The sequence below is a fragment of the Ammospiza nelsoni genome, chromosome 14, assembly GCF_027579445.1.
Source record: "Ammospiza nelsoni isolate bAmmNel1 chromosome 14, bAmmNel1.pri, whole genome shotgun sequence".
Lineage (NCBI taxonomy): Eukaryota > Metazoa > Chordata > Aves > Passeriformes > Passerellidae > Ammospiza > Ammospiza nelsoni.
Genome location: NC_080646.1, coordinates 11,942,089 through 11,969,881, shown reverse-complemented (window position 1 = coordinate 11,969,881; position 27,793 = coordinate 11,942,089). Strand labels below are relative to the sequence as shown.

At 42.2% G+C, this 27,793-nt stretch overlaps 1 protein-coding gene across 3 annotated transcripts; it reads right to left on the bottom strand.

The window, feature by feature from the left end:
* On the bottom strand, nucleotides 1-27,791 carry MAPK6 (mitogen-activated protein kinase 6). 3 transcript variants are annotated; one of them, XM_059481809.1, is made up of 6 exons: nucleotides 27,622-27,791; nucleotides 7,698-8,903; nucleotides 6,937-7,081; nucleotides 3,802-3,966; nucleotides 2,974-3,175; nucleotides 1-2,372 (listed from the first exon to the last, which is right to left on the bottom strand). In XM_059481809.1, the coding sequence occupies exons 2-6, from the start codon at nucleotides 8,250-8,252 to the stop codon at nucleotides 1,274-1,276; spliced, it is 2,166 nt and encodes a 721-aa protein (XP_059337792.1). In that variant the 5' UTR covers nucleotides 8,253-8,903; nucleotides 27,622-27,791; the 3' UTR covers nucleotides 1-1,273. The 3 variants fall into 3 exon arrangements, with proteins under 3 accessions (XP_059337792.1, XP_059337793.1, XP_059337795.1); XM_059481810.1 differs by lacking the exon at nucleotides 27,622-27,791 and adding an exon at nucleotides 13,662-13,805; XM_059481812.1 differs by lacking the exon at nucleotides 27,622-27,791 and adding an exon at nucleotides 13,342-13,360.
* Nucleotides 27,792-27,793: the final 2 nt, after the last annotated feature.

Genomic DNA, 27,793 nt, shown 5'->3' with positions numbered 1-27,793 from the left:
TTTTTGCCGGCCATGTTTTTATTTGTTTTTAGTTTTAAACAGGGGAGCCAATGATACATCCAGTATTTCAAAAAATCAGAAGGTAAAACAAATTTTAAAAAGACCGAGATGCTACATGCTATATTTAACCTAATTTTATTCATGCTTGCTTTGGAGGGGGGCTGGGAGTGGGACAGGAATCATTCGTAAAAACATACAGTAAAAACAAAATGTCTCACCATATAGAACTTTAACCTACAGTAATGTTGTACCTTAATTATTTCCATGCACACAACTAACATTACAAAATTTTTAAAAAATGAACACAATTAAGACTTCTAGGAGCATTTGATAATAAAGCAATTCCTAATTTCTTTTGTAGAGATCAAGCACCTCCAATTACAAATTCCTATACACAGTGAGTGCTTTACTTGAAATGAAAACTAAAAAATAAAAATAAAAATGTATTGGATAGCCTCAGAATAAGCCGATGTTAATATATATCCAGCTATGTAGGCAATAAAACCATAGTGCTAAACAAAAACTTTTATCTGAAAAGTAACTCAAAAATTGACTTTCTATAATTACAGAAATATACTTATTTGCTAAAATAAATAAAAGTGCTGCATATTAACACTTCACTATAAAGAATGCATACCAGAACATTTATAAATATTGAATGATTTTCAATAGGAATAGCTACTACAATAATGCTGGCTAAATAGAAGTGCATAATGAGAAGCACTATGGGTGGTTAATGTTTTGCCACATACTGCTGTTACCTTGAGGTAGATAACACATGCGTACCAAATTCTGCATTCATTTCAGTTGCTGCTGGTATCATGTGTCTAAGAAATGTGTAGAGTATGAAAAAACTCTAAAATACGCATGAATGAAAAAAATGTTTTGGGAAAAATAGATATTCTCATGCAATTATGTACAGTCTCACTGTGTAAATTTCAAGGCAAGGTTCTTTTTCTGCAAAACATGGACACTGTTTTACTGAGAGAATGGTTTTTTTTACTTGGTTTAGTGCATTTTTTTGTTACCTCCTGCATTTTGCATTATTTTGCTCTATTCTTTAATTTTGTGTGCAAACGACATGCCAGTTTAAAAACAAAACTAACTCATGTATAGAAAGTAATTCTGGATTGTAAAAACAATGGTAAACAGAAAACTAACGAAATCCATACTAAAATTACACCATCTGATTCAAGTAAAAAAATTACTTACACTAGTAATAAAAAAAGACAAACACATCTCATGAATATAAAAGAAATGTCTGCTGAGTGTTTTAGTTTAGATGTTTCAGAATGCTGCTGTAGGTTTTGTGGGGAATCTGGGGAGATGATTTCATAGCAGAAGGCGTTAGCGTGGCCTGGATGGACTTGAGAGGCGAGCCAACAGGGCTGTGAAACTGAGGAATACCTATAGCCTCCAGCTGCTTGTTGAAGAGGAGCTCCCCACTGTTACTGAGAAAGCCCTCTTCTCTTTCCTTCTCCCCAAGCTTCCCCTCTTCTACTGGCTCAGGTTCTAGCATTTCAGCATCTTCTTTCTTACTAAAAAATTTGTCCAAATAACTGGTGTAAGTATTTTCTTTTTCAACTTGTTCATCTTTCCTTACCTCGCAACAGAACTGGTCTATGAGGAAGCACCCCTCCCCACCACTGACAAACTGACTGTCCCAAGAAGTTTGGTACAGAGCTTCTAACTGGGCCAAATTGGCCATTCCTTTCTCCTGCTTCTCTCTGCTCACCGACTTCGATATTATTCCTTTCAACTCTATCTGAGACACTGAACTATTCAAGTCATTTAATTTATCAACATCAGTAGACTCATGTTGTAAACTAAGCTGGATGGTTTCTGCTATAAAAGAATCAAAGTCAAACCCCTGATTCTTCTCCCTTTCTTTTTCAACAAGTTGCTGTGATGCTTCCTCAAGTGCTATCTGAGCTTTCACCAACCCATTCTTTTCACATTTAGACTTGCCTTTCTTGTCAGACTTATCTTTGCTTTGTTCCTTCCAGTTTGAAAGATCTATAATAAGCTTGGGCTCATAGTAATGGTTAACTTCACTGTCTCGCCAAACTAAATTATCTAGGTATGAAGAGGACCTCATTTTGTAATTACAAGTGTGACTACATTCCAGATCACAATACTTGTTTTCATGGTGATCTGAGTACTGCCAGCAAGGCTCAGTAGAGAAGTGGGTGTCAAAGGCAGGATCCTCCAGGTACTTTTCACGATCTCCATCCAAATATTTGCGAGGATCCACTTGCACTTCTTCTTCATCAGTAACGTCAGAAAGAGCCCTTGGATCACGCTGAACTTCATCAGCTTCATAGTTATTATGAATAGGCCAGTCATGGTCTGAAAACTGACTGTCATGGTATCTGTAAAACAATTTCCTGTGTTAGCAGCTAAAAACAGTCCTCTGGCTCCCAAACAGAGACAGTCAAGTTTAGAAATGCCCTTACAAAATAATGACAACTCAACACAAAGCTCTTTCTTAATCCAACTGGGTACCTCTTCCAAGTTTTTAATTTAATCTAGCAAAAAGAAACAGAATTATGTACAACAGCTCGCTCCATGTACAGAACTTTTTCTAAAGTGTGTTTAATTGACTTAAAATGACTACTGTGAAATCTCTTTACTACAATGTGCATTAAGCATTAGACAAAACAATCATAATTAAAACTCTCTCTCCTTAAACAAAATTTATTTTTAGAGAAGTATTTTGGGGAAGAAAAAAATAATGGAAATATTAACTTTAGATTCTAGACTCCTGAGTGCAACTCAAGAATCCATCAGCATATCCAAGTCACATCTAATGGATTATAAATCCAATGATATTGCTGTAAGAAAATAAGAAAATTTTATTCTCAGGTCAACTCAAAAGGAAGAAACATAGAAAAAGAAATAATGCCCATGAAGCAATGTCACTTCAAGCACAAACCCATCCAGTTACATTACCACAGTAAGTGATAAATTTACCTTTCCCAATTATAAATATGGCTGTGACTTTCATCCATTAGCAGAATATCATCAACCTCATCTTCAATGTGAAAAGGATGACTTGAAATAGGCTCATCCGTTGGAAAGGAATAAATGCTCATATAAGGATGGGACAAAGCTTCTTCTGCTGTCAATCGATCCATGGGACTAAATGTCAAAATTTGCTCCAGAAAGTCCAGTGCTGTAGAATATAAGCTATCATTAAATGGGAAATTTCTGACATTTAGAACCTAATATTAAGGTGCAGTGCTTTGCTCTAGAGCCCTCTAGTTGTTTCTAAGTAGCTGCCTGTGAAGTATCAGCTACTGACAGTACAGTGCCAAATACGCATCCTGCAGCCATCAGAAAGAGAAAGAAGTCAAATCTAAGATCAGCCATAATTTAATGCATAAAAAACCAGCAAGAGACAGAAAGCTTCAAGCTGAATCAGTATCCACCAATGGCTACCAGGAAACACTGCTGCTACTTTGGCTGGGAGACTCTTTTTTAAAAATCTGAAAGACAGTCCTTCTATAGTGACTCCATTCCAATGTTCCCTTGTATTTAAAAGGCCAGCGTCTCAAAAGAGCAATTCCAATGCAAATAGGTTCATCAAAGATTGACAATTCTACTCTAAAGATAACCAAGCAGCCATCATGGAGGTAAATTTTTGTTATTAGGGCAGAAGACAATCCTTCTTCTGAGAACACAGATTCTTCTAACTGAAACTTGCTTTTTACAATCACACGGCCTGCACCTCAAAGCTGCACACTTCTTGATGATTTTTGAAACATCAAAACATTGAATCAATGAGTTTTTATTACTTACCTTCAGGACTGATGCCTGGAAGCAACTGAGTTAAAGGTTTGTGTGGCTCAGTCATATCATTTCTAATGTAAACTGGAATTACATTGAGAAGCTCCTGACGGTCCTCCTCATGTACGACAGGAATTGATTCTAGAATCAACTGCATCTGTTCAAGTTCATGTGCACCTGAGCACCAAAACAAAACACAAGCTGCCATTTCAACTTTAAACATTTCTAATCCCTGTATATGAAAGGCATGTCAAAATTTTGTGCTCTGAGTAACTATTTCCAGTAAAAGATTATAATCTCCTGCAACAGAGGAAAGGCTGAAGTTCTGAATTTAAATGATAATAAATCTGAAGAGCTCTCAGGAAATGCTGTGGCATATGAAGAATTACAGAGCTGCTACTCACAGATAAAGAGATCTAACATTAAGCTTTTGTAAGGGTGTTTTCACCATGGATGAGGTTCTCTACAGCAATACCCTTTTTATTATACACTCTATACTGCTATCCTCCCCTTTCAACTGATCTACCTCATTAATACAGTATGTGACCTCACTTGGAATTGTATGTCCCTCACTAATAAAAACAGCAGTAGTTTAGCTGAAAGACATTTTGCAGGCCACAACCATTTGTATTAATATTCTACTCTGAAATCCTGCATTAACTGTCAAGTACAAGACAAAAATCACCTGTTGGTTACATAGAGTGATGCTCTTTTTGAAAATAGTACTCTATTATGATTGAAATTACAGTACTCTTTCAGCACTGCCTGAAGTTTCCCTGGGTAAGAACAATAAGGGCCTACACAGCAGGTCAGTTTTGAATAATGAATAGCATCTATTTTCAGTACTGGAGTACCCAGAAATACAACCTGCCAACTTCAGCTCGTTGTTCAGCTCCAAGGAGGATGTAGGATCCTAGAGACTCAACTAGCAGATAAAATTATATAGGATTATTTGCATGCCGACGTTTCCTTCCTTCACCAAGCTGCTCTGGGCAATCACAAACAATACTGATGTATGTGACAACACATATAAAAATACATGGGGCCAAACAAGAGACTCTACCATCTCCAAACTTCTCAGTTCACTTCAGCGCCTGCACAGCACAGCAGTCTGCACTGCACATCCTATCACACACCTGACAGGCAAAGTCACTGCAGAAAATCTGACAAAGCTCCCCAAATGAATCAGTACTGCTTTGTGTTAATGTCTTTACTGGACTGAAAGAGCTGTTTTGTTCTACTTCAGAATACAACAAATTACTTAATATGATCTATCAGATGTTATATTGCTTGTAATTTGCTGGAAAATAGATTCTATTGGGTAATGAGTACCATCCTAAAATTTAATCAGCTTTCTGTCCACCATCAGGGAAATAACCATTGTAAAATATTCATTTAGAACAAAGAGGTAGAGAAGTTGTTTGGAAAAGCTACTGAATTCCACTGTCTCAACTTCCTTTCCCTCACTTGTTCCAGGTACTCTGCAATATTAATCTGTATTCTTCCTTCCCATTCTCATCAGCTTTCTGAACAGCAGGATTCCTAAGGGATGGTTCAGAAGGAGACAGGATGTTGCAATTAACCAAATCAAATCCTCCAAACAACTCTGCAGAAGAACTATTCAGAGTCTCAGGGCAGAATAACTATCATATCTCCAACCATCTTCCCTTTCCAAATGATGTCAAGAAATCCATGTTTCTTTAGATTAGAAAACCATGGCAATGCTAAATTTTCAGAGGGACACATCTACGTCTAAAATATTTTTAAAGTATCTACTCAATGCAATTAGTGCATACAAACAAGCCTAGAAATTTAGGATTTTGGTGACTAAGACCAAGTTTTTTAACAGAATTCTAACTCTCTGCACAGCAATTGGGCCAATAAAAATTGTGACAAATACCAATGATACTCAAAAGAAAAAAAACCCAAAATGCTGGCAGTTGTGATCAGTCTATGCTGAATGATGGAATCTGCAGACTTTCTCCCAGCCCAATAAATCTTGTATCAGCCAAGCATTTTATACTCTGGGGACATTACTCCAGTAGTTAGTAACTCAAAGAGTGAAAACCTCACTGCATGTTAAGAGAAGCCTCTGCATGTATTAATCACTGATTTATACTGAATAATGCTTTCAATTGACAGTTCTTAATGGGAAGAAGCTCTTAATTCCATTGCCTTTTCATGCAAAGCTAAGAATGACTGCAGAGGTGTGCTTTCAGTCCACAGCCCTTGCGTCTAAAGGAATGTGAACTTTGAAATGCAAGCTTAGCTCTCAGAAGTTTTATCTGTATTACTCCTATAATTCAGGCCAACAGGAGCAAATCCAAGAGTGATCCTGAATGAGACAGCTGCTGCTGAGGCCCCAGGGTGCACAAAAATAAGCATTTCAGAGGTATTTCTGCAGTTTGCTCATCTGCTCCCATGCACTGAGTGCTTGTCAGCAGGTGGTGATCGCCTATAGTGCAAATAACAGTTTCACCTTACCTAAAATGCTCTAGTTTGTGCTCTGAGCTAGGTCAGCAACATGGTACAGGATGGCCACCAGGAGATGGGCTCCAGAAATTTCCTCCTGATCCTAACCAAAGCTCTAATGTCAATGCACCATGAGACCAGAGCATTGCTTCCTATCTTGCCTGAAACAGTTGAAAGTTGCACATTTCCTTGCTGTACTGCACTAAATTTTACACCTTTAAATCTATGCCCTTGGGGCTTAATAATTTAAAATATAGAGAAGCAAGAAGTGATTAGGTTGACTACATTAAAAAAAATAAATTTTATGCATATTATACTCAGGGTATTCATAAACTTCAAATACTCCCTGGATACACCAATTCACACACGTATCAGAACACTTCTTAAGCAACCAATAAATTTAGCTTAACACAATTACAGTAATATTTACCATGTATGACTCCTACAATAAATTGTGATATTTATCTAAATACACACCAATACAAGTAAGGAAACTGAAATGTCTTCTTCTTTACAGATACATCAATTTATAGTTTATATAAGTGCACAATAATATAGCATATCCTGATAGTCCATGACTACTGATGTTAGCCACAATAATCAATCTTTCCTGAGGAAGATAATTAAGTAGTGCCACTCCTTTCATGAATATACCACTGATTTTATTCTACCCACCTGCAAAGAGGGTTTTCCCAGTCAGCATTTCAGCAAAGATGCAACCTGCAGCCCACATGTCAATGGCTTTAGTGTAGTTGTTAGGAGAAAGCAAAAGCCGGGGCGATCTGTACCATTTAGTAACCAATCCTTCAGAAAGATGGCCCTAATGAAATTAATTAAAAAATTTTATTAGATTTTGAAGACTTATGTTTTTAATTTATTTTTTAATGCACTCCTAACAGGATTTTTTTAGTCTCAAAGTCCCAGCAATTATATTGTGTGCATTCTACTAAACCTTCTTTCTACCTTTAAAAATATCTTTGTAAGTGAACAGCAACCATATACAAATATGACACTATTTATTAGTCAAATGAGGTACTGCAGCAAAACTTTCTCATTCCCAGATGCCAAAAAATGCAGAGATGATACTGAACCCTTTTGAAACACCTAGACCAGGAGGACAGTATCTCTAAACCAATCCCCCAAAACAGCCACACTTGCACTATGAATGCACTGCTAATAATCTTATCTAAGGCTTCTATAATTAAATATAACTAAATGTTGCTCTTAATCTCAGGTTCTGTCTTCACTGTTAAAACCTTTGCTTTTCTGAACCCATTTAGTAAAAAAAAAAAAAGTAAAATTTATGCTTGCAGTAGTTCTATCACCATGCTAAGGACACCCTCCACAGCCTATCTACCTGTGCAGAAGGGAGAAATGCTATTTTAAGAGGGAACAGTTGTCAAAGCATTTCTTAGATATTCCCACTCTCTGCATACCTTGTGGGAATAATGAGGATCCATGATTCGTGCAAGGCCAAAGTCACCAATCTTCAGCACCAAGTCTTCAGTATTAATGAAAAGATTAGCTGGTTTGAGATCTCTATGCAGAACATTTGCAGAGTGAATATACTTGAGCCCACGTAGCAGCTGGTACATGAAAAGTCTGGCATGATCTTCCAGTAAAGGGCCTTGCTCTAGCAAATTAGCCAGATCTGTCTCCATGTATTCCTGGACAATGTAAACACAGTTCAATTCTGTCAGGGAGCCCACATCATCTGTTAACTGGCTTCCACTGGGACCAAGAATTTCAAATACTTTGACAATGTTGTCGTGGTCAAGTCTTCTAATAATTTTGATCTCACGTAGAGCATGTTTAACACTCTGGGGATCTGTAAGGACAATTTTCTTGACAGCTACTCTTTTGTCACAGTCATTATCGACAGCAGAAAAAACTAAGCCGTTTCCACCACAGCCCAGTGGTTTTAAGTCCATATACCGAGAGCCCAGATCAAAACCATGAATGTTCATGAGACTTTCAAATTTTTCTGCCATTTTAAAATTCTTTACTTTTTTCCTCAAACTACTAAGCTTCTGTAAACACACGGAGACACTTCCACTGGTATCTGAAGGAAAGGTCTTAGAGAAAGGGAGAAGAAACACTTGGCTTTGACTGCAAGATGGTTTCTTGACACTCTCATTTCATTATGAGCCAGCCAGGCCTGTTGTGTCCCCTTGAATTTAGAGCCTGTAAGCTCTAGAACTCAAACCGAGCATAAGATCGAAAGATTGCAGCATTCATAGTTCAAGAAAGGTGCAGCATTTCTGCAGACATTAAAGAAAATACTCACAAGAAACTCAAACGGAATGAAATGACATACTATGCACTCAGCTCTACTGTGCTAATCTGGTTAACATTTAACAAAAATGTGAATAAATATGCACATAATAGGCTTCTATTAGCATCCTCCTCCTCACAGTGCAGATACATTCAGTGTTGGACTGGTCCTGAGCAGCGTCATTCTATGGTGCTGGTAAGCACTAGTTTTTTTCCTTCTTCCTCCTTTTCTCTTCTTTGTTTACAGTCTAGTTAAATGGGAAACTGGCAGCTCTTGATTTACAAAAGATGCCTTCTGTTAATGATCAGGTGGCTCCAGCTCACCACAATCACAATCAAAGCTACCATCCATTTTACTCCGTGGCAACCTGAAAAGCAGAGAAAAATACATCAGTACCTCAGCACATACAAAAATCTTCCTCCTCCCCCAGCTCATTGATTTATCCTAAATATAACTTACTGTCCAGTTACAAAAAAAAAAAATCATCAATAAAGCTAAACTAATTAGAAATTATATGTACCTTTCACACTCGTGGAGGAAAGCAATAATGACCAACCACCATTTTTTAAACATATATCGTGAACATTTTTGATGTCACCTACTGAATTTATGGTACAAAACAAGAAATCCTCCCTAGTCTTAATTTAGAGACTAACAAAGCAAACTTGCTTTGTTAAGAGCTGTTAAGAGACAAGCCAGAAGCAACAGTGTCCATAGCATCTGTCAGCAAATTCTGAAATAATTCTTTTCACTAAACTTTTACTTGAAGACAAAATCAGGTTTAACTATTTCACCATAATAAGAGGTAACTAGGTACTGGTCACACAAAAAGGGTGGCTTGTACACTCCCAACATTTACTGAATATACAATATACATCTACTGCCACTTATAAAGCTTTAATCCTTGTGATTTTGGATAAAGCTTACCAATATCTCAAATAATAACTTTGCCTCTATAGACTCATTGCTACAGGAATCATAGGGGTAATTCTTACATATCTGATAAATATTATTGCTTTATCAATTTTTTCTATACTTATCCAACCTAGATTACAAAGAAAAACTAGCAGCAAGTACATTTTACAGAGTCACTGATATGTTCTACAACCATTTCCCCTAACATATGGGCTCTTTCAGACATCATTTATTTTTTAATAGTGTAATGAATTCACCTACTATTATGAAAAACCAAACTGGCAATTTTCTCAATAAGTCCCCGTCAGCAAGAGCAGAATGTAGTCATAATGACCACATGGTGCATTTTTGTACAGCTTCTTCTAAAAGCTCAAAAATGCCACAACGGGAAGAGTCAGGGGTGTATGTTACACAGTGTGGTAAGCTTTGGGCAATTCCACTGCGAGTCACTTAAATGTTCTTCCCCAACATGTAGAGGTCACATCAAACCACTAAGTGTCTCCTGTTCAATCTCAGATTAACACATTTCAGCTCTTCCCTAAATGTAAAGGTCACCACACAATCCCAACACTTCAGAATTAATTCTATGAATGTTTTCCTTTAAAACAGTGCTAGCCTTTCAGTGGGACGATTGGGAGGAAGCAAAACAAGTCTCCTTGCTCCTAACACCAGCAAGAGCAGCTGACAGGTTATTAACATATTTTAAATAATGGCCTCAATTCACTAAAGCAATCAGAATAGTACAGAGAAAAAGAAAAAAAAATAAGAAAGAAAGGCACACTGGCAATGAGAAACAAGACTTTCAACACATTTAAATATTACCCTTCCTTTGGCTCAAGCCTGACTGTCATCAAGACACAGCCCCAATGCCCAGCCTTGCTCCCCCTGCCACACGCCACCTGCCCCCAGGTATGTGGGCAGAACACAGGGAAGAAGGAAACACATGCTGTCCTCTGCTCAGTTTCTTTTTAAATAGAGATCACCAAATGAAGTATTTCTGAACTGAAAAGCATTGAGCTGCCCTCTACTGATGTTGCATACCTTGCCACAAGGGTGATCTTCAGAGCTTTCTCTACTCAGCACACAGAACTTAAGATTGCCTTAAGATTCCTTACTTTGCGCTTTGGCAAGAGTCCTAATCTTAAACAGTGCTTTACAAAAGTTACTATAGGGTCACTACAAACACAATATTATAGTCTCACAACAACCACTACTACTTTTCCCCAAACCATCTTGAATTTTTAGCAATACCAAGACACTACAGTGAGGACCCCTTTTAAAATATCTATGAATTTATTTAAAGAACAATAGTAAAACTTATCCTAAAGAAGACAGCATCAGTGACTATCCAACTCTGCTCACAACTGTAAAACCCAGATATCTAGCCTCTTGATTTTTAACATTTTTAAACCTGAAAGTATTTTCTCAGTCACATGTACCTCTTTCAGGTTCACCCATCCTGAGCTGCTGCCAGCACACCAGTTCACATCACCCCATTCACCTTTCACTCCAACATCCCACCACCTGTTACAGAAATTAAAATTTGTACCAATACTTCAAATATCACAATAACTTGAGGTCCAAGGCCTCTGTTCAATTACCCTGCATTAAGGTGTATTTTACATCCTTGGGACCATCTACAACCAGTTGTATTCTGCCTCATAATTAGGCTTTTGTTTCACTACTGATGTCTTCAACATGCAGCAATATCGAAACTGTTTGCACCAGCTGCGTGACACATCTGGAAACTCTCTTTTAGCTATTCCCATTAAACAGCCCAGGAACAGATTCAAAACTATGCCCATCAGCAGCCAAGATTAAGATCTACCATCTCTTTACCACAACTCAGATCTTACCCCCTGCTGCCATGAGTGAATGCAGCAACAAAATGCTTCAGGGAGAAAGGGAACTATGGCCAACTCCTGAAGTAGGAGCCCGGCAATTTTCACTCTGTATCTCTGAAATGATGCATTTTTAATCATCAGTTTACACTTATCCTTCCACCAGGTGTCCACTAATTACAGTGTTTTCAGAGAGCCTGCAATGATCTTCACCACCAGACTGATTTAGCTAAGAAAACAAATGCTAACAACATAAGCAACCAACCTGGTGCAGCCTTCATTTGACCTGATCCTGCTCCAAGCTTCCTATCTGCGAACAAATTGCTTAATCTCATGTTCTAACCACTTTAAACATATAATGGACTACTGTATAAAAAAGGGGGGGTTTATCATCCCAGTTTGTGCTGAACAGGCTACTGACGCAGGCACTGACATTTTCAGCTAGGCTGCCACCTTGCCACGATGTCCAGGTTTTTTAGAAGTGGTACTTTCACTCCTCCTTCACACAAAGTTTAAAGAGTGAAACACAAAGATACCACTTTCTTAAGTGGTTTATAACTATGGTTTTAAAAGGGGTCAGTTCCTGGGAGAGGGTAACAGAAGTGACCCACAGAAGGGCTTTGAAATCATCCCCAGTGATGATCACCACACTCGACTGGCCTCAGGCATTGCGCAAGCAGCCCCTTCAAACCACGCTCAACTCCCGCAGTGGATTTATCACAGCTTTCAGGAAACAGGATGTGCACTGAAATAGTCAGGTATGAGATGTTTACTTTGTCAGAAATACAAATAAGACCGAAAGATACCAGTTAATTTGATTATGCTGACCAAATAATGATCAAATTATTACTCACAGGAGAAAGACCGAGAATGACTAACGATATATTATACAATCTGCTAAGTACTATCCCTTTGACTAAAAAATACGGGGTACAGAACTTTTTTTTTAGATCAGCCACGTTGCAGTCAGTAGGCAGAGTGAGTCATCGTCCAACTCACGAAACTGCTGCTTTCTAAAGCCTCCTACTTGCTCCCCACACTGTTTAGGGAACTCGGTGCTGGCAGTAAGCAAATGTTACTATTAGTTTATAAATCTTCTGAAGGATCTGTAAAAACACACAAGAACCCAGTGTACTTTTTTGTATTGTGTTTAAAAATGGTTTGGCTCTCCCTTTAGATAATAATAATGAAAACTCCCCAGAAGAAGCCCAGCATCAGCTAATCACAGCCTTCTGCACCTCTGCAGACCTGCTACCATCTGCTGTTCCACTACACAGGTAACCAGTCAAGAGTGAATTCGAGATAACAACCACACAAGCAAAAACTGAGCTTGAGCAAAGGGCTGAAATGAAAGTTCCCATTTTAGCTTTAGAGCACACAATCTTCTGAACGCAACTGCCAAAGCAAAATGCACCTCTATTTTAAGCCACCGCTTTCCGGAATTTGTAACTGGTTTATTAACACATAATACTGTGACGGCGTTGTTTTTATACACACACACATATCTATATAAAACGCGTGCTGGCAACAGCACCGGCCATACGACAACACTGCGACCGCCGTTTCTTTTTCCGCAACACAATTAACAGCCATTGTCAGGCAGACCCCAAACGGCACTGAATTAGCCAGAAAAAGAGACACATCCTACAGACGCCAAGCGAGAGCATCCTGCCTGCCTAGGCGAGGGTACCTGTTCCCCGCATCCCAAAACTCGGCCAGTCTCTCTTCAAGCCATTTCCGTCGGATGTTTCAAGCTACTTATTACGAGCATTAAGTCACTTTTCCCACAAAAGGTTCCCGGAGCCTGGGGGCAGCAGGAGCGAGCGGTACCTGTGCCCTATGTGGTTCGGCTCGCAGAACCGCGCCGAACGCAGCAGCCAAACTTCCGCGGGCAGGGGATGGCCGGGCCCCCCCGGCCAAGGACATCCTTCCTCCCGCCGCCCCGGGCCGAGCAGCCGATCCCGCCCGCGCCGCTGCCCCGGGCCGAGGGAGCCGCTCCCGCCGTGCCGCGAGGCCAGCCCGGCCCCGGCCCCCGCCGAGCAGCCCTACCTTCAAACGCCCTTCAGGCCGCGCCCGCCACCCCCGGCACAGGCGGCCCCGGGCCCGGCGCCGCACCGCCGGCAGCGCCCCCCGCGCGGCCGCCCCCTCCCGCCCGGTCAGCGCCCGCTCGCCCCGCTCGGCCCCGCGGCCGCCGCACTGCGGAGGGGCCGGGCCGAGCCCGGGCGGAGGGAGCGGAGCGGGCCGGGGGCGCCGCTGCTGCCGCCGCCGCCGCCGGGCGGGACGGAGGGAACAAAGCGCCTTTGTGCGGCGAGGCCGGGCCCGCGCGTGCGGCGGCCGAGACCCCCGCGCCCCCCGCCCCTCGCACTCACGGGCCTTCCCAGGCTCATCGGGGGTGCGCTGCTCACACGGCCGAGCCCCGCGGCCCCACCACCGGCCCTCGCCCGGCGCCCGCCCTCCTCGCCGCAGTTGCCGCTGCCGCAGCCGCCGCCATGTAACCCGGCGCGGAGGGCAGGGAGGGGCGGCGCGGCGGAGGCTCCGCCCGCCAGGGGCGGCTCCGGGCGGCCCTCGGGGACGGGGGCGGGACAGGGACGGGAGCGGAGCCGCGGCCGGGTGTCGGTGCGGGGTACACTCAACCGTGCAGCCGACCCTATCCCCGGTGGGCGGCCGCGCGACATGCGCTCGCTCACCTCACCGCCTCTCCTGTGAGCCCGAGGCACGGCGCTGCCGCCGTGCCCCGCTGGCCCGAGGGGTTCAGCAGTCTCGAAGCACAGTTGGGTCACACGCAGCCCGCAAAGGCGGCCGGTGGAGCGCTGTGCACCGAAGGGAGCTCTGCCCGACCCGGTGGCCTCTGCGGCAGCCAGAGCAGCGGGACCGGAGGCCCAGCGGGGCCCCGCCGAAGGAGCGCTGTCCCCGGTTGCTGTCGGTGTGCGAGGCTCCAGCAGCGACGGGCGGGGAAGCGCCCGGGTGCGCCCCGTTCAACTGGCCCGGCACGAAACGTCCCTCACGGCAGGGAAACAAACAGTTGGAGGCAACAGGCGGGCGCGGCGGAGGCAGTTCCTCTCTCCGAGGTGCCGCTTCGGCTCACATGCTCTGCACTCCTAATGCCAGGGCCGATCTGGGTCTTCTCCCCACGAGCATCTACAAATCTTTGCCACCGCTGTCACCTCTAGATACCACAGAGGATTTCTGTCTTGTTATAGCATCTCCCTTAACAGAGGCACTACGAGTGCTTTTCCCCAAAACCACAACTAATACAGTAAAATAAAGAAAAATAATGAAAACTTTACATTTTCCCCGTGAGACTCATAATACAGCACTTTTAGTAAGGAGAGAGAGGCATGAGCACACCAAGCCTCTAAGTATCAGAAGAGCCTTCTGCTTCTGCTAACCCAGTTTCGGTACAACTATCAAGGCAGGGTGAAGTTTTCCTTGTGTAGTCCCTCATATGCCTTTCCAGTGCAGGATGGCTCAAAAAGTGATAAAACAATCAATATTCACTTTTGCAGGTTAAACACAGGATATTTATAGCTAGTACTAGGACAGAAGTTACATGCAATAGGGCTCTATTGCTCTGCTGCCATTTGGACAGAAGCATCCAATTGACCCTTGCACTATTAGATCATGTAACTTTATTTTTTTAAATAAACAAGTCATATATCAGCATCCAAGGATCTCTCCACTCAGCTTTTCTAAAGTTTTTAAAAAAGTAACTTTTAAACTCTTTTCAATTATGCAGCAAACATCCTCTGTTTCAATTAGCCAGATGCACTGCTAGCTCTGATATTGACCCCTCTGCCAGGAGAGGTGACCTGGGCATTTGGCAGTGCAGCACTGTGCTCACAGCACTCACACAGAAGTCAGTAACCAAACTGACACTTTATATTCCAATGCTTGCTAATTGATAGGCAGCTCACCATGCTGCCAGCAGCACAGAAAAGTCAGAAACAAAGCTGCAGTTCTTCTGCCCACCCAGCAAAACAGAGCTGGAAGATTGCTGCACTGCTGCTCTAGAAGGACTGTATTTAAATACACTCCATAAAGAAAAATCTGCAGAAGTGCACATTTGGAAGAGGTGATGTTAGGACGGCAACCAGAGCCAAGCCACAGAGGAGTTTTTACTTGAATTAAAGGAAGAGATTTGGGGCTTAAAAAAAAAAGGCAGGAGCAGCAGTGGTTGCATGTCTAAATCCAGAGCTATTTAGTTAATTTAAGAACCCCTCCATCCACACAAAGTATTTTCATTACGAGAATCAAAAGAGCAAGCAGATCCTCAGATTCTAGAGTGCTGAAGTAAGAAAAATTTATATTACATCCTTGAAATAGCACCTGGAGGGCCCATAATCTGTGTCCATTGGGACTGTTTGCCAATATCCTCAGTGTCAGTTCAGCCAGGTAGAGAAGTTGCACATCCATGGAGTTTGCTCTGCAGCAGCCCAGACTGTTTGAAAAGTAGTTTAACAAGCACAGAGGAGGTTTGCAGTAAGCAGGAAGCTTCCTCACTTGGGTAGCACACGCTCACTTATTAATCTCCCATAGCCCAGAAGTGCCACCAGTTTCTGGGCTCTTAATTCATAAGTCATGAACTGCATTCTTTTTTTTTCCCCTCCAAAATCTTTTCTCCCATTCCAGGAATGTAGTTTGTGGTAGGATTTAGTGAATGAGATCCTTCAATCTAGAGGAAAATCTTGCAAAAGGAAGAGCATGGTGCAAGAATATTACTTGTCTTCAGCCTCACTATTTATAGAATTACAATACACATGAGAGTTGCTCAGAATTGTGTGTCTCATGGCAATTTATAGCTGTCTAATCCAGCAAATTGCTAATCTGTTTTCAGATTTTTAATATCTTATTGATTAGGCTGTAAATTACTGTGACGAGTTCTTTGCACATTTCCCACAAGAATGCAATTTCATAGCATGTAGATTAAATTCTAGATTATATCAACTCATTCTAAAACAATGGCAGATATTAACTGTCAGTGAAATGCAGAACAAGAAGAGAACTGGATTTCAAAGGTCATAAAGACCAGCAATTAAAAAATAATTAGAACTGCAGCAATGATTCATTTATTATATCCAAGTTCAAAAAGATCAAACAGTGAATTCCAGTGTAATATTTCAGTCCTGTGTGTGAATTGTTACTTGTGGCATAAAAGGGAACAAAATATTTTTAAGTGTCCACACCCATTATGATTGGCAAGGGAAGAAAGATTTGGAGACGGTTTGAAAAGGTTGCCCAAGGTAACTTGGCAGCTCCAGGCTTTTGTCTCAGTTTCACTGCTTGACTTACATGTTCTCCCAGAAGAAGGGAAATGTGTCCTAGGATACATTTTAAGGACTGGCCATATTTCTTACCAAAGTTTAAGAGGAATTTTGCATGTGAATAGGGATGAGTTTAAAGGAAAAAAAATATAATCTATTTATTAAAAGGGGATAGGGAGAGGTTCAAGAAACACTGTTTCTCTGGCCTCCTTGACTTATTCCTGCTTATCCATGCTCTGAGCCCTAAAATACAACTTAGTTGTCCTGGCACAGATCCCAAGAGCTTTTAATTGTTTGAGTTTCCTTTACTGCAGCCTCTTCCCATCAGCCTCTCTGGAGGTGTTAAGCAAAATCTTCACAAATCAATTGCTCTTCCAGCTTAGTTTCATAGTGCTGATGTTCAGCACAAAGAGCCCAGATAAATTTGAGTTTCACTGGCAACCCAATAGCTCAGGTGGCTTAATTTCCTGGGCACCTTCATTTCCTGCAAGTGTCAGACACTACCTTGCCATAATGGACACAGGGGTTTTTTAATTTGTTCTTTTTACACAAATGGATATTTCTAACAAGCACTGACTCTCTAGATTAATAAATCTTAAAATATAATTCCAATCAGCATTATTGTCAGATAACCACATAGAAGTTGCCATCTCAGAAACTTTTAACAAATGTTTGTGTCAAGGTTCCTTTTTAGTTAAAGTTTACTTGGTGGTAGGCAGAGCTCCCTGGGCACAGACAACACACTGTCACCTCATTTGGGCTCACCTGGATGGATCTGACTTTGCCAGAGCAAGATTTGTACCATGTACATTCTGATCAGCAAAGAAAACTATGAAAAAGACTTGGAATAAAGGAAAAAAACCATACCCCAAGATCTGCATTTCTGTGTGAAACAACAGACAGACTGGAAAAGAACAGACCCTTAACAGAGACCAATTCCAACCAGAGGCAACAAAGGGCAAATGGAGGTGGAAGAAGGAAATCACAGAAGATGTGCAACTTTGAGGCTAGAAATAAATGGGTTATGTGACATACTTTGGAAATTCTGTAGGACAAAAAGTCATTAAACACTTAGAACAAGTAATTCTTCCCCCCTGGTAGATCATCAGGGATCTAGGACACTTTTCAGCAGGCTCCCTGCTTAAAATCACACAGTTTTATTAAGTCAGGCAATTCCATTGCCTCCTTTTTCTATGTTTTAAACAACACTCAGCACAGGGCAGAGCACCTGCCTAAAGCAGGAGTTGGCAAAGCCCTGTCAATAAAGAGAGAAGAGGAAAGCTTAGAAAAGTTGCTTTGTAGCTGGGTCATCACTTGAAGCATTAGCCCTCTGTGTGTAAGGCTGGAGCTCTCCCAGGTTCTCAGCCTTTCATCATTTCCTCATTAGTTTATCTTGCTCAGAGAGAGCTTGCACAGAATAGCAAACATGCAGAAAAATTTACTGAGGTAGGCAGTTAAGGCTGTATGTGTGTTAGTTTAATTTTTTAAAGGCTGACAGGTACCAACATTTTCATCCTTGGGTGCTCCAAGTGACCCAAGCTCCTTCTAACTTCCCAGCATGGACATTGGGCTGTGCTGGAGTCAGGCTGTAGATCCAGTTAGTGGATGAATCTACAGCTGAAAAATATGCTACAGGAGGACAAAGCAAAGCATGGGATGAAGTGGAAACAAGAAGCACCAAATGTTTTTGTCCCAGCACTTCAGGTGCGAGAAAAATCAGCGTGCAATGGTTCTTCCCCATTCAGACCTTCAGCAAGGCACCATGGTCATCCTCACCTCCAAAACCCCAAGTGAAGTGGTTAGGAGAGCACATCTGCCAACTGAAGTGGCACCAGAACACAATTGTCTGAGGCCTCTGTGCTGGTTATTGCATTAGCTGAAGTGCTGCTAAAGTTGAAAGGCAGCAGATATTATTTAAATATCTGCAATACCTTGAATATTCCAAGGTAGAGAAAATCCCTGGAAACAGGACTGGGTGCTCTCAGCAAAAAATACATTGGATTTTGGATCCCTACTGGAAAATATGTCAGCTCTTGGGCAAGATATGAATGCCTCATGATGGCTTTATATAGAACAATTCTGTGTTTTTGTAGAACTATTACATTCAATTGCAGAAATATATATATTGCCGTGCAGAACTGTTCTTGTTCATTCTTATAGCACTGTACGCCTTCAAACACACAGCATTTTGATTCCTATTGCATTTCAGAGATAAAGCCTCTGGTGTGATTGTAAATACAGCTGGTGCTGCAGAGTTTGTCATTTACAGAAAAGAAAAAATTGGACTAACATTCACTAACATTTTCATCCACACCAGAATCCTCTGAAATACATTTAGAGGGGGCAAAGCTCAACACAAATACATGGGTATTGTGAAAAGAGGATGAAACCAAGTACCTTGGGAGGCACTTTAAGAAGCTGTGCCTTCGTGGCTGCTCAGGCAGAGGCCATCCTGGGGTTGCACTGGCTCCTGGCACAGCCATCACCAGCTCAGGGATGCAGCTGTTTCTCAGCAAGCAGCACATTGGATGGCAAAGATAAAGGGCTAGGCGGTGCCTGCAGGGTCGGGGCAGGCCTGCGGGAGGCCGATAGCAGCTCTGCTGCCCGGGGTGTGTTTTGGCTGGGGCCAACACCCTTCTTCAGGAGTCCCAAAATAGCACTTATCAAAAGCAGCAGGTTGACTGGAAGCACACTGCTTCAAGTAATGATTGCAACTGTCCCTGCCAGACTCCTACCCCAGTCAGTCTCTGAAGCTAAAGAGATTGAAAATCTAAGAAATATCAAGAAGCAGGGACTTTTTATAGAACATCTACCATCAAATTATATGGCAAATACTCAGCATTGCAAAAGCTACCTTGAATTACTTCTGTTGTATTGTCAGACAGCAAAACCCAAAGTTTTCATTTCACTGACAAATATATTTTGGAAACGCCTCCTCTCCCTTAAAACTCTGTAACTTTTTCTCAGCACATCTTGCCCTATCTATTTCTAAAGATTTCCACTAAAGACTATTCAATTGCCCACGTTTCCCAACACCATTTATGTCTTAGCCTTCATTAAGATTTTCAAGGTTGTTTCAGGTTTTCTCAGCAGTTTTGAGACACTTGCTGGAAGGGATTACATTTCCAAAGTATTTGTTTTCTCATGAAAACTGGATTTTGCTTATGTGCCAGAATCAGCAGACGTGTTATAAATAGCTTTGGATTGATGACAGGAAATGATGCAAGATCTCAGGCCACTCTACAGAAGACAACTGTTTGATGTGCTGAGGAAAGGACTTGCACCACTGACTACTGCACAGGAGGAAAGAATTAATGCACAGAAGCATCATTTACTACAAAGGGTATTAGGCTTATGAAACACAAGACCTCTTATTACAACTCAAGCAAAAAGTATTTGCTTGCAATTGCACTACAATGAGAAACAAGAAAATTAATTTTTCCTTTGAAGAGGAAAAACTGACCAGAATTGTCTGAACTCGCTTTGTCTTTTACTCTCGGGGAGAAAAGACACTCTCCTTACATGTTACTAATGCCAATACACACATTGGAAATGCTCCAGGCTCTGAGTGGTGCCAAACACTGGGATCATCTTCCTACCCTGGCATTTCCCATTAGCTTCAGCTAAGTCTCTTCCAACTCAAAGTTTAAATGGGCTCCAATAACAGATGCCTAGAGGTTAAGCTGTGTCTATTCATCTCATCTGCAGAACTCCCTGTTACTCTTTGCAGTAGTAATACAGGATGGAACATTAACTCCTGGTCTCATTCTGTTTCTATCAGCTCCCATGAAGATAAAGCACAATAATTTAACCCCCAATAAATGCTTTATTTGGAATAGGGGCAAACTCTCAGCATTCTTAAGTTTACGACAAAACTTTGAACAGATGTAACCTGAACACAGTGACTCCAACCTTCACCTCCAGTACCAAGCTGGCTCCATTTCCCAGCTGCAGGAAGCACCTCTCAGCCACACATGGGCACTGTGGATGACTGGACAACACATGAAGAACTACTAAATTAGTGAGAAACACACAGTGCACCTCCCCAGCAGGTTGTTTTCCAGTCAGTCACTCAGACAGGGATGCCTTCAGGCCCTCACATTCCCACAGCACAGTTCAGCACTGTGTGGGCCTCCAAGCAGGTGTGGAGCAGCCTCCTCCCTCCTGCCCTGGGCACAGGAGGAGCATCAGCACCAGGCACACAGCTCAGCTCATGCCACCACAACACCCCCAGTGCTTTCTCTCCTAGAGACAGCATCAGCAGGCACTTCTGCTGAGCTTTTCCTTCAAGAGACAATGGCATGTTTGATCCTCTCACAACTGTAGCTCAGAGGCATCCTCCTTTCAGGAGGGGATGGTTTCTACCCAGGATTTTTGAGTTATCTGTTCTTCTGACAGACAGAAGAGCCTAGAAGCACTCCTACCTAGGAAAGGAATAAATAATACATTACACATTTTTTGCACTAACTCATTTTACTCATGATCTACCCTTCTGTAAGTTTGAAGAACAAATTATTTTTTTCCCAGTAAAGACGTGAAATCTGACTGAATCTTTGTTATTTTGGAAATGTAAGATTTATTACCTCTCTTAGAGGTACAACAGTGCTGAACCTGGGTTATGCCAAACTTTTTCAGTTAAGGGCTAGACAAATGAAATACATCCATCCATGTACACACTGCAGGACAGAAAAACAAATCCATTTCTTAGTGGATACTAACACATACACATACAGTGTGTCCAGGAGAGCAGAGTAGGAGACAAGGTGGGCAAGGCTGGTCAGCCTTTGCAGAACTTAATGAGAGCTCCAGTGCCAGCTGGTGCAACTGACCTTTATAACCTTGATTATTGTCAGAAATTCTCCTTGTCAGGAGAATTTTCTTTCAAATTTTGTTGTCCGAAATACCTCCGTTGGACACCCCAGTGCTGAGGAAGCACTGAGAAGCAGTCCTCCACCCAGAAAGTAATCTCATAAAGGTAAATATTTCATTGAAGGGTTATACCTAGAGGTTCTTTCATTATATAAATAGCAAGACTTACCCTGCAAGTGATCTGGAACTAAGAAAGATAAAGAGGTAGAGAAATCTCCTGCTTATAAATGCATCAGCATTCTCTTATCTCCAGCATATCTTTAAACAGTTTTGAACTGCAAATTTCAACAGTCAAAAACTGTTTAATCAAAACTTAAGAGATACCCCATGCCAGTAAAATTATATTTTTTGAAAAGAGAAATATATTCCTCCCTCGTTCTTTGTGTTTTGTGAAACACCAGAGACCTATTTAAGCCTCAATTAAAATAAAAGCAATTCCTGCTAAACCTATTTTAGTAAACACCAAAAGCTGCTAACCATTACCTCATATTTCTTCTTATTGTTTAATCAGGACACTCCCAACAAAAGCAATAAGGATGACTCAAAGAAGATGAGTTCCAACCTTTGGATCAGCTCTGATTGCAATACTCGGTTCTCATGATTGCTGCAACTCAGCAGCAATCAGCTCCAGCACGATAATGGTGCTCACATGTGCTCCATGACCCGCTCCAGCACGGCCCTGGGTGACAGCAGGAGCTGCTGCAGGGTTCCTGTGTGTCACCTGATGTCCCCAGCTGACAGACAGACCTTCCTGTGGCCCTGGCACCCGTGGTCACAGAGGGCAGGTGCACACACCCTCTCACTCGTGTTCAGCAGTGGGAGTGACAAGGTTGGCTGCACTGGGGCAGTTCTCACCTGGCCACCCAAAGCAATCAAGAACCAGCTCAGCCACCAGACAAGACTGAGCAAACTCTTCCTGTGTCTTGAAATGGTGGCCCAGAGGGGTAAGACTGCAGCTTACAAACCTCTCCCCTTTTTCTTGCTGTTAACTTTTGCAGGACAGGCTGTCTGTCCTTGATTTCTGTGTTGGAAAAAGTATATCCCAGAAATCAAGGACAGACGGAAGACTCAGCCCTTGCCTTCAGAGTTAAACCATAGTGCCAGGGCTGGACTAGGAATCTTACTCCCACTGCCCAAGCCATCCTGCTCAAAGGGCAGCTCCAAGGAGGACTTAACACTCCCAAGCCTGTCTGTCAGAGATGCTTTACAAAGACTTCACAAAACAGCACAGTATTCATCAAAACCAAGGTGGTGATTTCCCCTCAGCCCAACAAAGGTTTCGAGATGTCAGCTGTTTAATTTCTCCTGACAGACTACCCAAGCTGGTATTTCCACAATTTCATGGACTGTCTAGATACTTCCTCGAAGTACAGAGTAAAGTGAGACTGTTATGGTTTGTGATAATATCCCTGTTTGTGATAATGTCCCTATTAAGGCAGCTCATTTGCTTGTAGTAAAATTGCTTCAAGGACTGCACGTACAATTTGCGATCAAAGTACTGCCCTGTACCCCGTGTTTATCATGCCAGGTCCAAAGAGGTTTGTTAGTAAACAATAGCAGTGTAATCATTGCTAGGCAGCAGGGAGTCAAAGGCAGGGCTTGAACAGGATGCTGTCAACTAGGAAACATCAACAAAGAGCCTGCGGGGACTGCTGAAATCAAGGGAAGCAGCAGGGCAGTAATAGAAACTTTTGAACCTTTTCACACAGAGGAACAAGAAGATTGGTCTTTTTGATTGCTGAAATGTTTCAGGAGAACATGGGAATATGGGCCTCCATGACAGCTAGTAAACTTCTCTGACCTTGGAAGGCAGCTCCATGTGGGCATGACAGTCACAGTAATCAGAACAAGCTCTATCTGCTCTGATACAGCTTTACGGCAGGAGCAGATATTCCCTTTTGTCCTCACAAGTGCTCAGTGCTCTCCTTCATTCATTGCATAAGAAAGTGTTCACCTGATTACCAGCAACTGGATACTGACAAAAACCAAAATCAGTGTACTGGCCTATGTTCTGTTCATCACATATTGTCCCAGTCTGAGCACAGAACCACCACGGTTTAAGGGCTCTGCAAATCACCATTAAATTAACTTATACAATTTGAAAGAATGTCAGAATATTATCATTCCCACTGTTCTGAACTGAGTCACAAAATAACAAGGTCAATGTAGCCCTTAATAGCAGATTTAAGATTACTAGGACTAAAATTTGCAAGAGTTTTGTACTTTATTTCACTGTTCAAATTTTCAGTTCAGTTTTGGTCCTGGCACCAAGTACAGATCCCCAAAGTTCTGAATTCTGAATTTACAAGTTATTGTAGGCTTTGTCCAGGCAGTTCTGATTTTGCCCAGCACTAGAAGCCCTCAAGTAGCTGAGCTTGTACACCCTGAGTTTGCTCACCCTTTGTGCCAGTCTCTCCACTCCTCTCTGAGCCCATCTGATTTCTCCAAGTCTCTTCCTATTTCCTGGTTTCTATTTTCTTTTCTCCTGTTCAATTAAAATCTCATTTTTACAAGCTTTCTCTCCCAACCTATTTCTGAAAAGTTCCCTACCTATTTGGTCCTTGTTTCTTCCACATGAGTCAGGCAGCTGCTGGAGCCAAAAGGAGCCACCAAAAGCAATACATGGGAGGAACAGTCCACTTAAATTCAATTCAGGTGCCCAATCCCAACACAGCCTGTAGAAGCCTGTGGATGCAGTCACAGGAAAATTTCTGTTTAGGAGTTGTGTGGGTTGGAGCACACCCAGGACTCACAGCAGGGGAATTAATCTGCTCACAGATCTCTCAGGCTGCAAAACCTGAGGTCTCCAGTTTGTGAACACCAAGAAAGATAAAACATGCATTTTTGATTCTGGATTTCAAGAGTGCCCTCCTCTTCTGAAAAAGGCAAAAGTCTTTTAAAAATGGGGGGTTTTGTTGTTTGCTTTTTTTAAAGTAGGGCAAAATCAATGGTCGCTTCTGCCCCAGTTATTGTAAAATAAGTGGGACATTACAGCAAAGTTCAGATTTGGAAATCTACCTGGCACAGAAATGTTTCCATCTGAAGAATCAGCCATCAGCAAAGTCCTAGTGTATCAAAGGAACCTTGCCCAAGGCACGGAGAGGAGGCTGCCAGTGCCCAGTGCAGTGACAACACTGTGACACTGTGACACTGCTCTGCCAGCACTCACAGTGTCCCCCAGCAGGAGCACAGAGAGCCCAGCTCCCATGGCTCCCTCACCTCTCTGGTGCCTTCTCCTCACACTGCTGCCCAGGAAAGCCTCCAGCTCTCGAGGAAGGTGCTCTGAAAGAGCCTGGCTGCACAGGCAGGTGGTAAGGAGGAAGAGAAGCAGCCCAGAGAGTTTCTGAGGAAGAAATGTCCCCGTCAGTGCCCTCCCCATGGGTGGGTGCCAGGCTGCTGGGGGAGCACAGGTGTGCAGGGACTGAGGATGCAGAGGGCCCTGCTCAAGCTTCTCTTCCCCTTCACAAACCTATTTTGGGAAAAGACCCTCAGCAGTGCAATGCAAGAGGCTGTAAGAAAATACCCCACTCTCCAGGACAAAGATTTTTCCTATTCTTTTGCTCCAACACGTGGCCACACAGCCTCTCTTCCCAGCCAGAGCCTGCTGCTTGCCTGGTGTGCTGAGGCAGCTGCTGCAGGCGGTGGGACAGCCAGTGCCAGGGCAGGCAGGGCACACAGAGTAACGGGGAGACCTTTAGAGGAATGCAGGAGAGGAGAGGCTGAAATAACCTCCATCATCAGCTTCTCTGTAATCTCAGATTTTGGCTGTGGAGAGATGGACAGAAACTCCATGTGACTGTACACAGGGAATGAGAGAATGTCAACACTAGCCCAGCTTTCTGATGGTTACAGAGGCTGTAATTTCATTTTCTTCCCATTGTATCCTATGTGAAAAGCATTCCAAGTTGTGCCTCACTCCCTAAATCCTATTAAGAAAAACCAGACCTTGTAAAGCTGTTTTCCAGTGTGTTGAATTCAGGTTTTGTGGCTCTGTTTGACACTTTTCCATTAAGTCCCAACTGAGCAGAGGCACTGAGCAGCAGGAGAACAGCACTCCTTGCCCAGCTGCCTTGCCTGGGTTGGATGTGCCTCTCTGAGCCCCCGTGCCCAGCCCCAGCAGAGGCTGTCCCCCCTCTGTCACTCAGCAGCAGGCAGGTGTGAGCAGACACCTCGAGGGGAGCCAGCCCATGCCACCCTTGTGCTCTTTAAAACAAGCTTTTATCTATGCTGCTGGTGGTGAGATATAGCTGAGAATCTATATGAAATATACAGAAAATAACCTGAGCCTCCAGTCTACCTTCAGCTGTGTTTTTCTCAAAGTTCTGAGGCTCCTCTCCTTCTGCAGAGAAAACAGAGCACTTGCAGGAATAAAGCTGCACTTATGTAAGTTTCTGAGAATGCCAAGTTGAAAGTCTGACAGAAGAAAAACTTCTGGTAAAAACCTATTTTTTTGTATTTTCAAGAGATCTAATCTATCTTCTGTGCATTCCTGACCTTCGGAAAGCATTTTCATCTCACACGTTAAGTATAACAATCCTCTTAACAGGGAACATTTTGTTAGAGCTTTAAATTGGGTTACGTAAATTATTTGTAGTTCTGACAGCAGGTTTCTCTTCCGTCCACGAGGACACTTGTTATGAGCCTGCCACAAGGTTCATTTGCAATCACTGCAGATAATCATCTCAGGGGACTGTTTCAAAGGAGATTTTTATCTGGGGCACATGCTACAAGTTTTTCAAGGCTTTGTATAAAAGCAGCATTTTGGCCAAATAATTTGCAGTACAGTAACATGCATGAGAATTAAGGCATCCCTGATGGGGATGGTAAACTGAGTGAACAAAACTTTTTCTAACTTTAACAAACTTTTGGAGGAACAGAACACAAAGGGAAAAAAAAACCCCTGCAATAGATATGTATATAGGTGGTACTGAGCATGTCTCAATTAATGGTTTTACTTTTCTTTACTGCAGTAGGAATTGTAAACAGTCAGGATGGGGCTCTTTGTTCACACTAGGTACTTGTTCAGAAAAAAAACAGTAGAAAAAGTATTCAGAAGTTACAGCACTACTTTTGGGATTGTATTAGAGCAGCCAGTGACTCAGAAACACAGTTTGCAGTACTCTCTTTTCATTCTTTCTTCTCCCCAGCCCCTAGACAGGCACAGGCTTAGACACTGCCTTTGAATGGGAAGAGTTCTCTGGCAGCAGAGCCCTCCTGCCTCCCTTTCTCTTGTCCCTGGTGGGGGGGGGAAAGAAAGGCATAATTTATACTTTTGGATTGATATTTAGGTTTCCCATTATATTTATGAGCTCTTAGCACCCCCCTTCCCCAGTAAAGCAATAGAACAATATTTTATTAAAATTTAAAGTATTTTGTTTGGCTTTAAGAACAATTTACTAAAACAAAATTTTAAAATTAAAACTTTCAAAGGAAAATACAGGCATTTAATTTTTAAGTCTTTTTAAGTGAAGTTGAGACTTTTATTCCTAAGCAACAAGAGCAAAGAGTTTCATCTCGTGCTAAATACGAGCCAGTCCACTAAACCTGATTTCTACACTCCTGCTGGCATTACATTCTCCACAACAGTGGTGCAGAAACGAACAAACCCTTCTGCAACATCAGAGTACCCCAAGGAGCCACATTTTCAAGGAGGAGAAAACCTGTGAGTCTGTAAACCACACACACATGCACAAACACAAAACCCATGCAAAAGGGGCTCAGCAGAGAGGACCTTTACCCACAAAACTTAACATTTACTGACATTTCCAAATCTGCCCAGGAATGCTTCACCTTGCTATTTCCAATTGTATTGAGCTAACTGGTGGTGTTTTTTCTTTCCCTCTCCTTCTTTATTCAGTGCCAAACATTTATTTTCAGCAGTCTATAGAGTTGTCTCATGATTTTATTAGCAGTATTTCTTAAAATACTTTATCTACAGAGAATGCAATGCATTAGGGCTTCTAGGGACAATGTTAGTACTTCTAGGGACAATGTTAGCTATTCCTGTGAATTATCTCGGGACACTAGCTGCTCAATATGAAATTATTTTATTTCTATAAAAGACAAAATATTATTATTTTGGCAATTCTCAAAGAGAAAGAGATGTTTCTAAGCGTTAGTTAAAAAGATTCACCTTTACACTTCTTTCTCTCTAAACAAACAGATCTCATGGGAGAATACACACAGACATTTAACTTACCATTACTGCAGCTATCTTTTGAATTCCTCAGTATCATTAATATTTAAGCAGAAAGAACAGAACAAGCAATTATTGTAATGATACCACACCAGAACTAACAAAGTAATTTAAAAAAAGTCTTCCAGAAGAAGCGAGAAGGTCAAGCAGAAACCACGAGTCAGGAATAGCTGTG

Coding starts and splice junctions, on each gene's coding strand:
- MAPK6 (XM_059481809.1), bottom strand. CDS start 8,252: ATGGCAGAAAAATTTGAAAGTCTCATGAACATTCATGGTTTTGATCTG. Junction 3,967..6,936: donor TGGGAAAACCCTCTTTGCAG/GTGGGTAGAATA, acceptor TTTGGTGCTCAG/GTGCACATGAACTTGAACAG. Junction 2,373..2,973: donor CATATTTATAATTGGGAAAG/GTAAATTTATCA, acceptor ATTGTTTTACAG/ATACCATGACAGTCAGTTTT.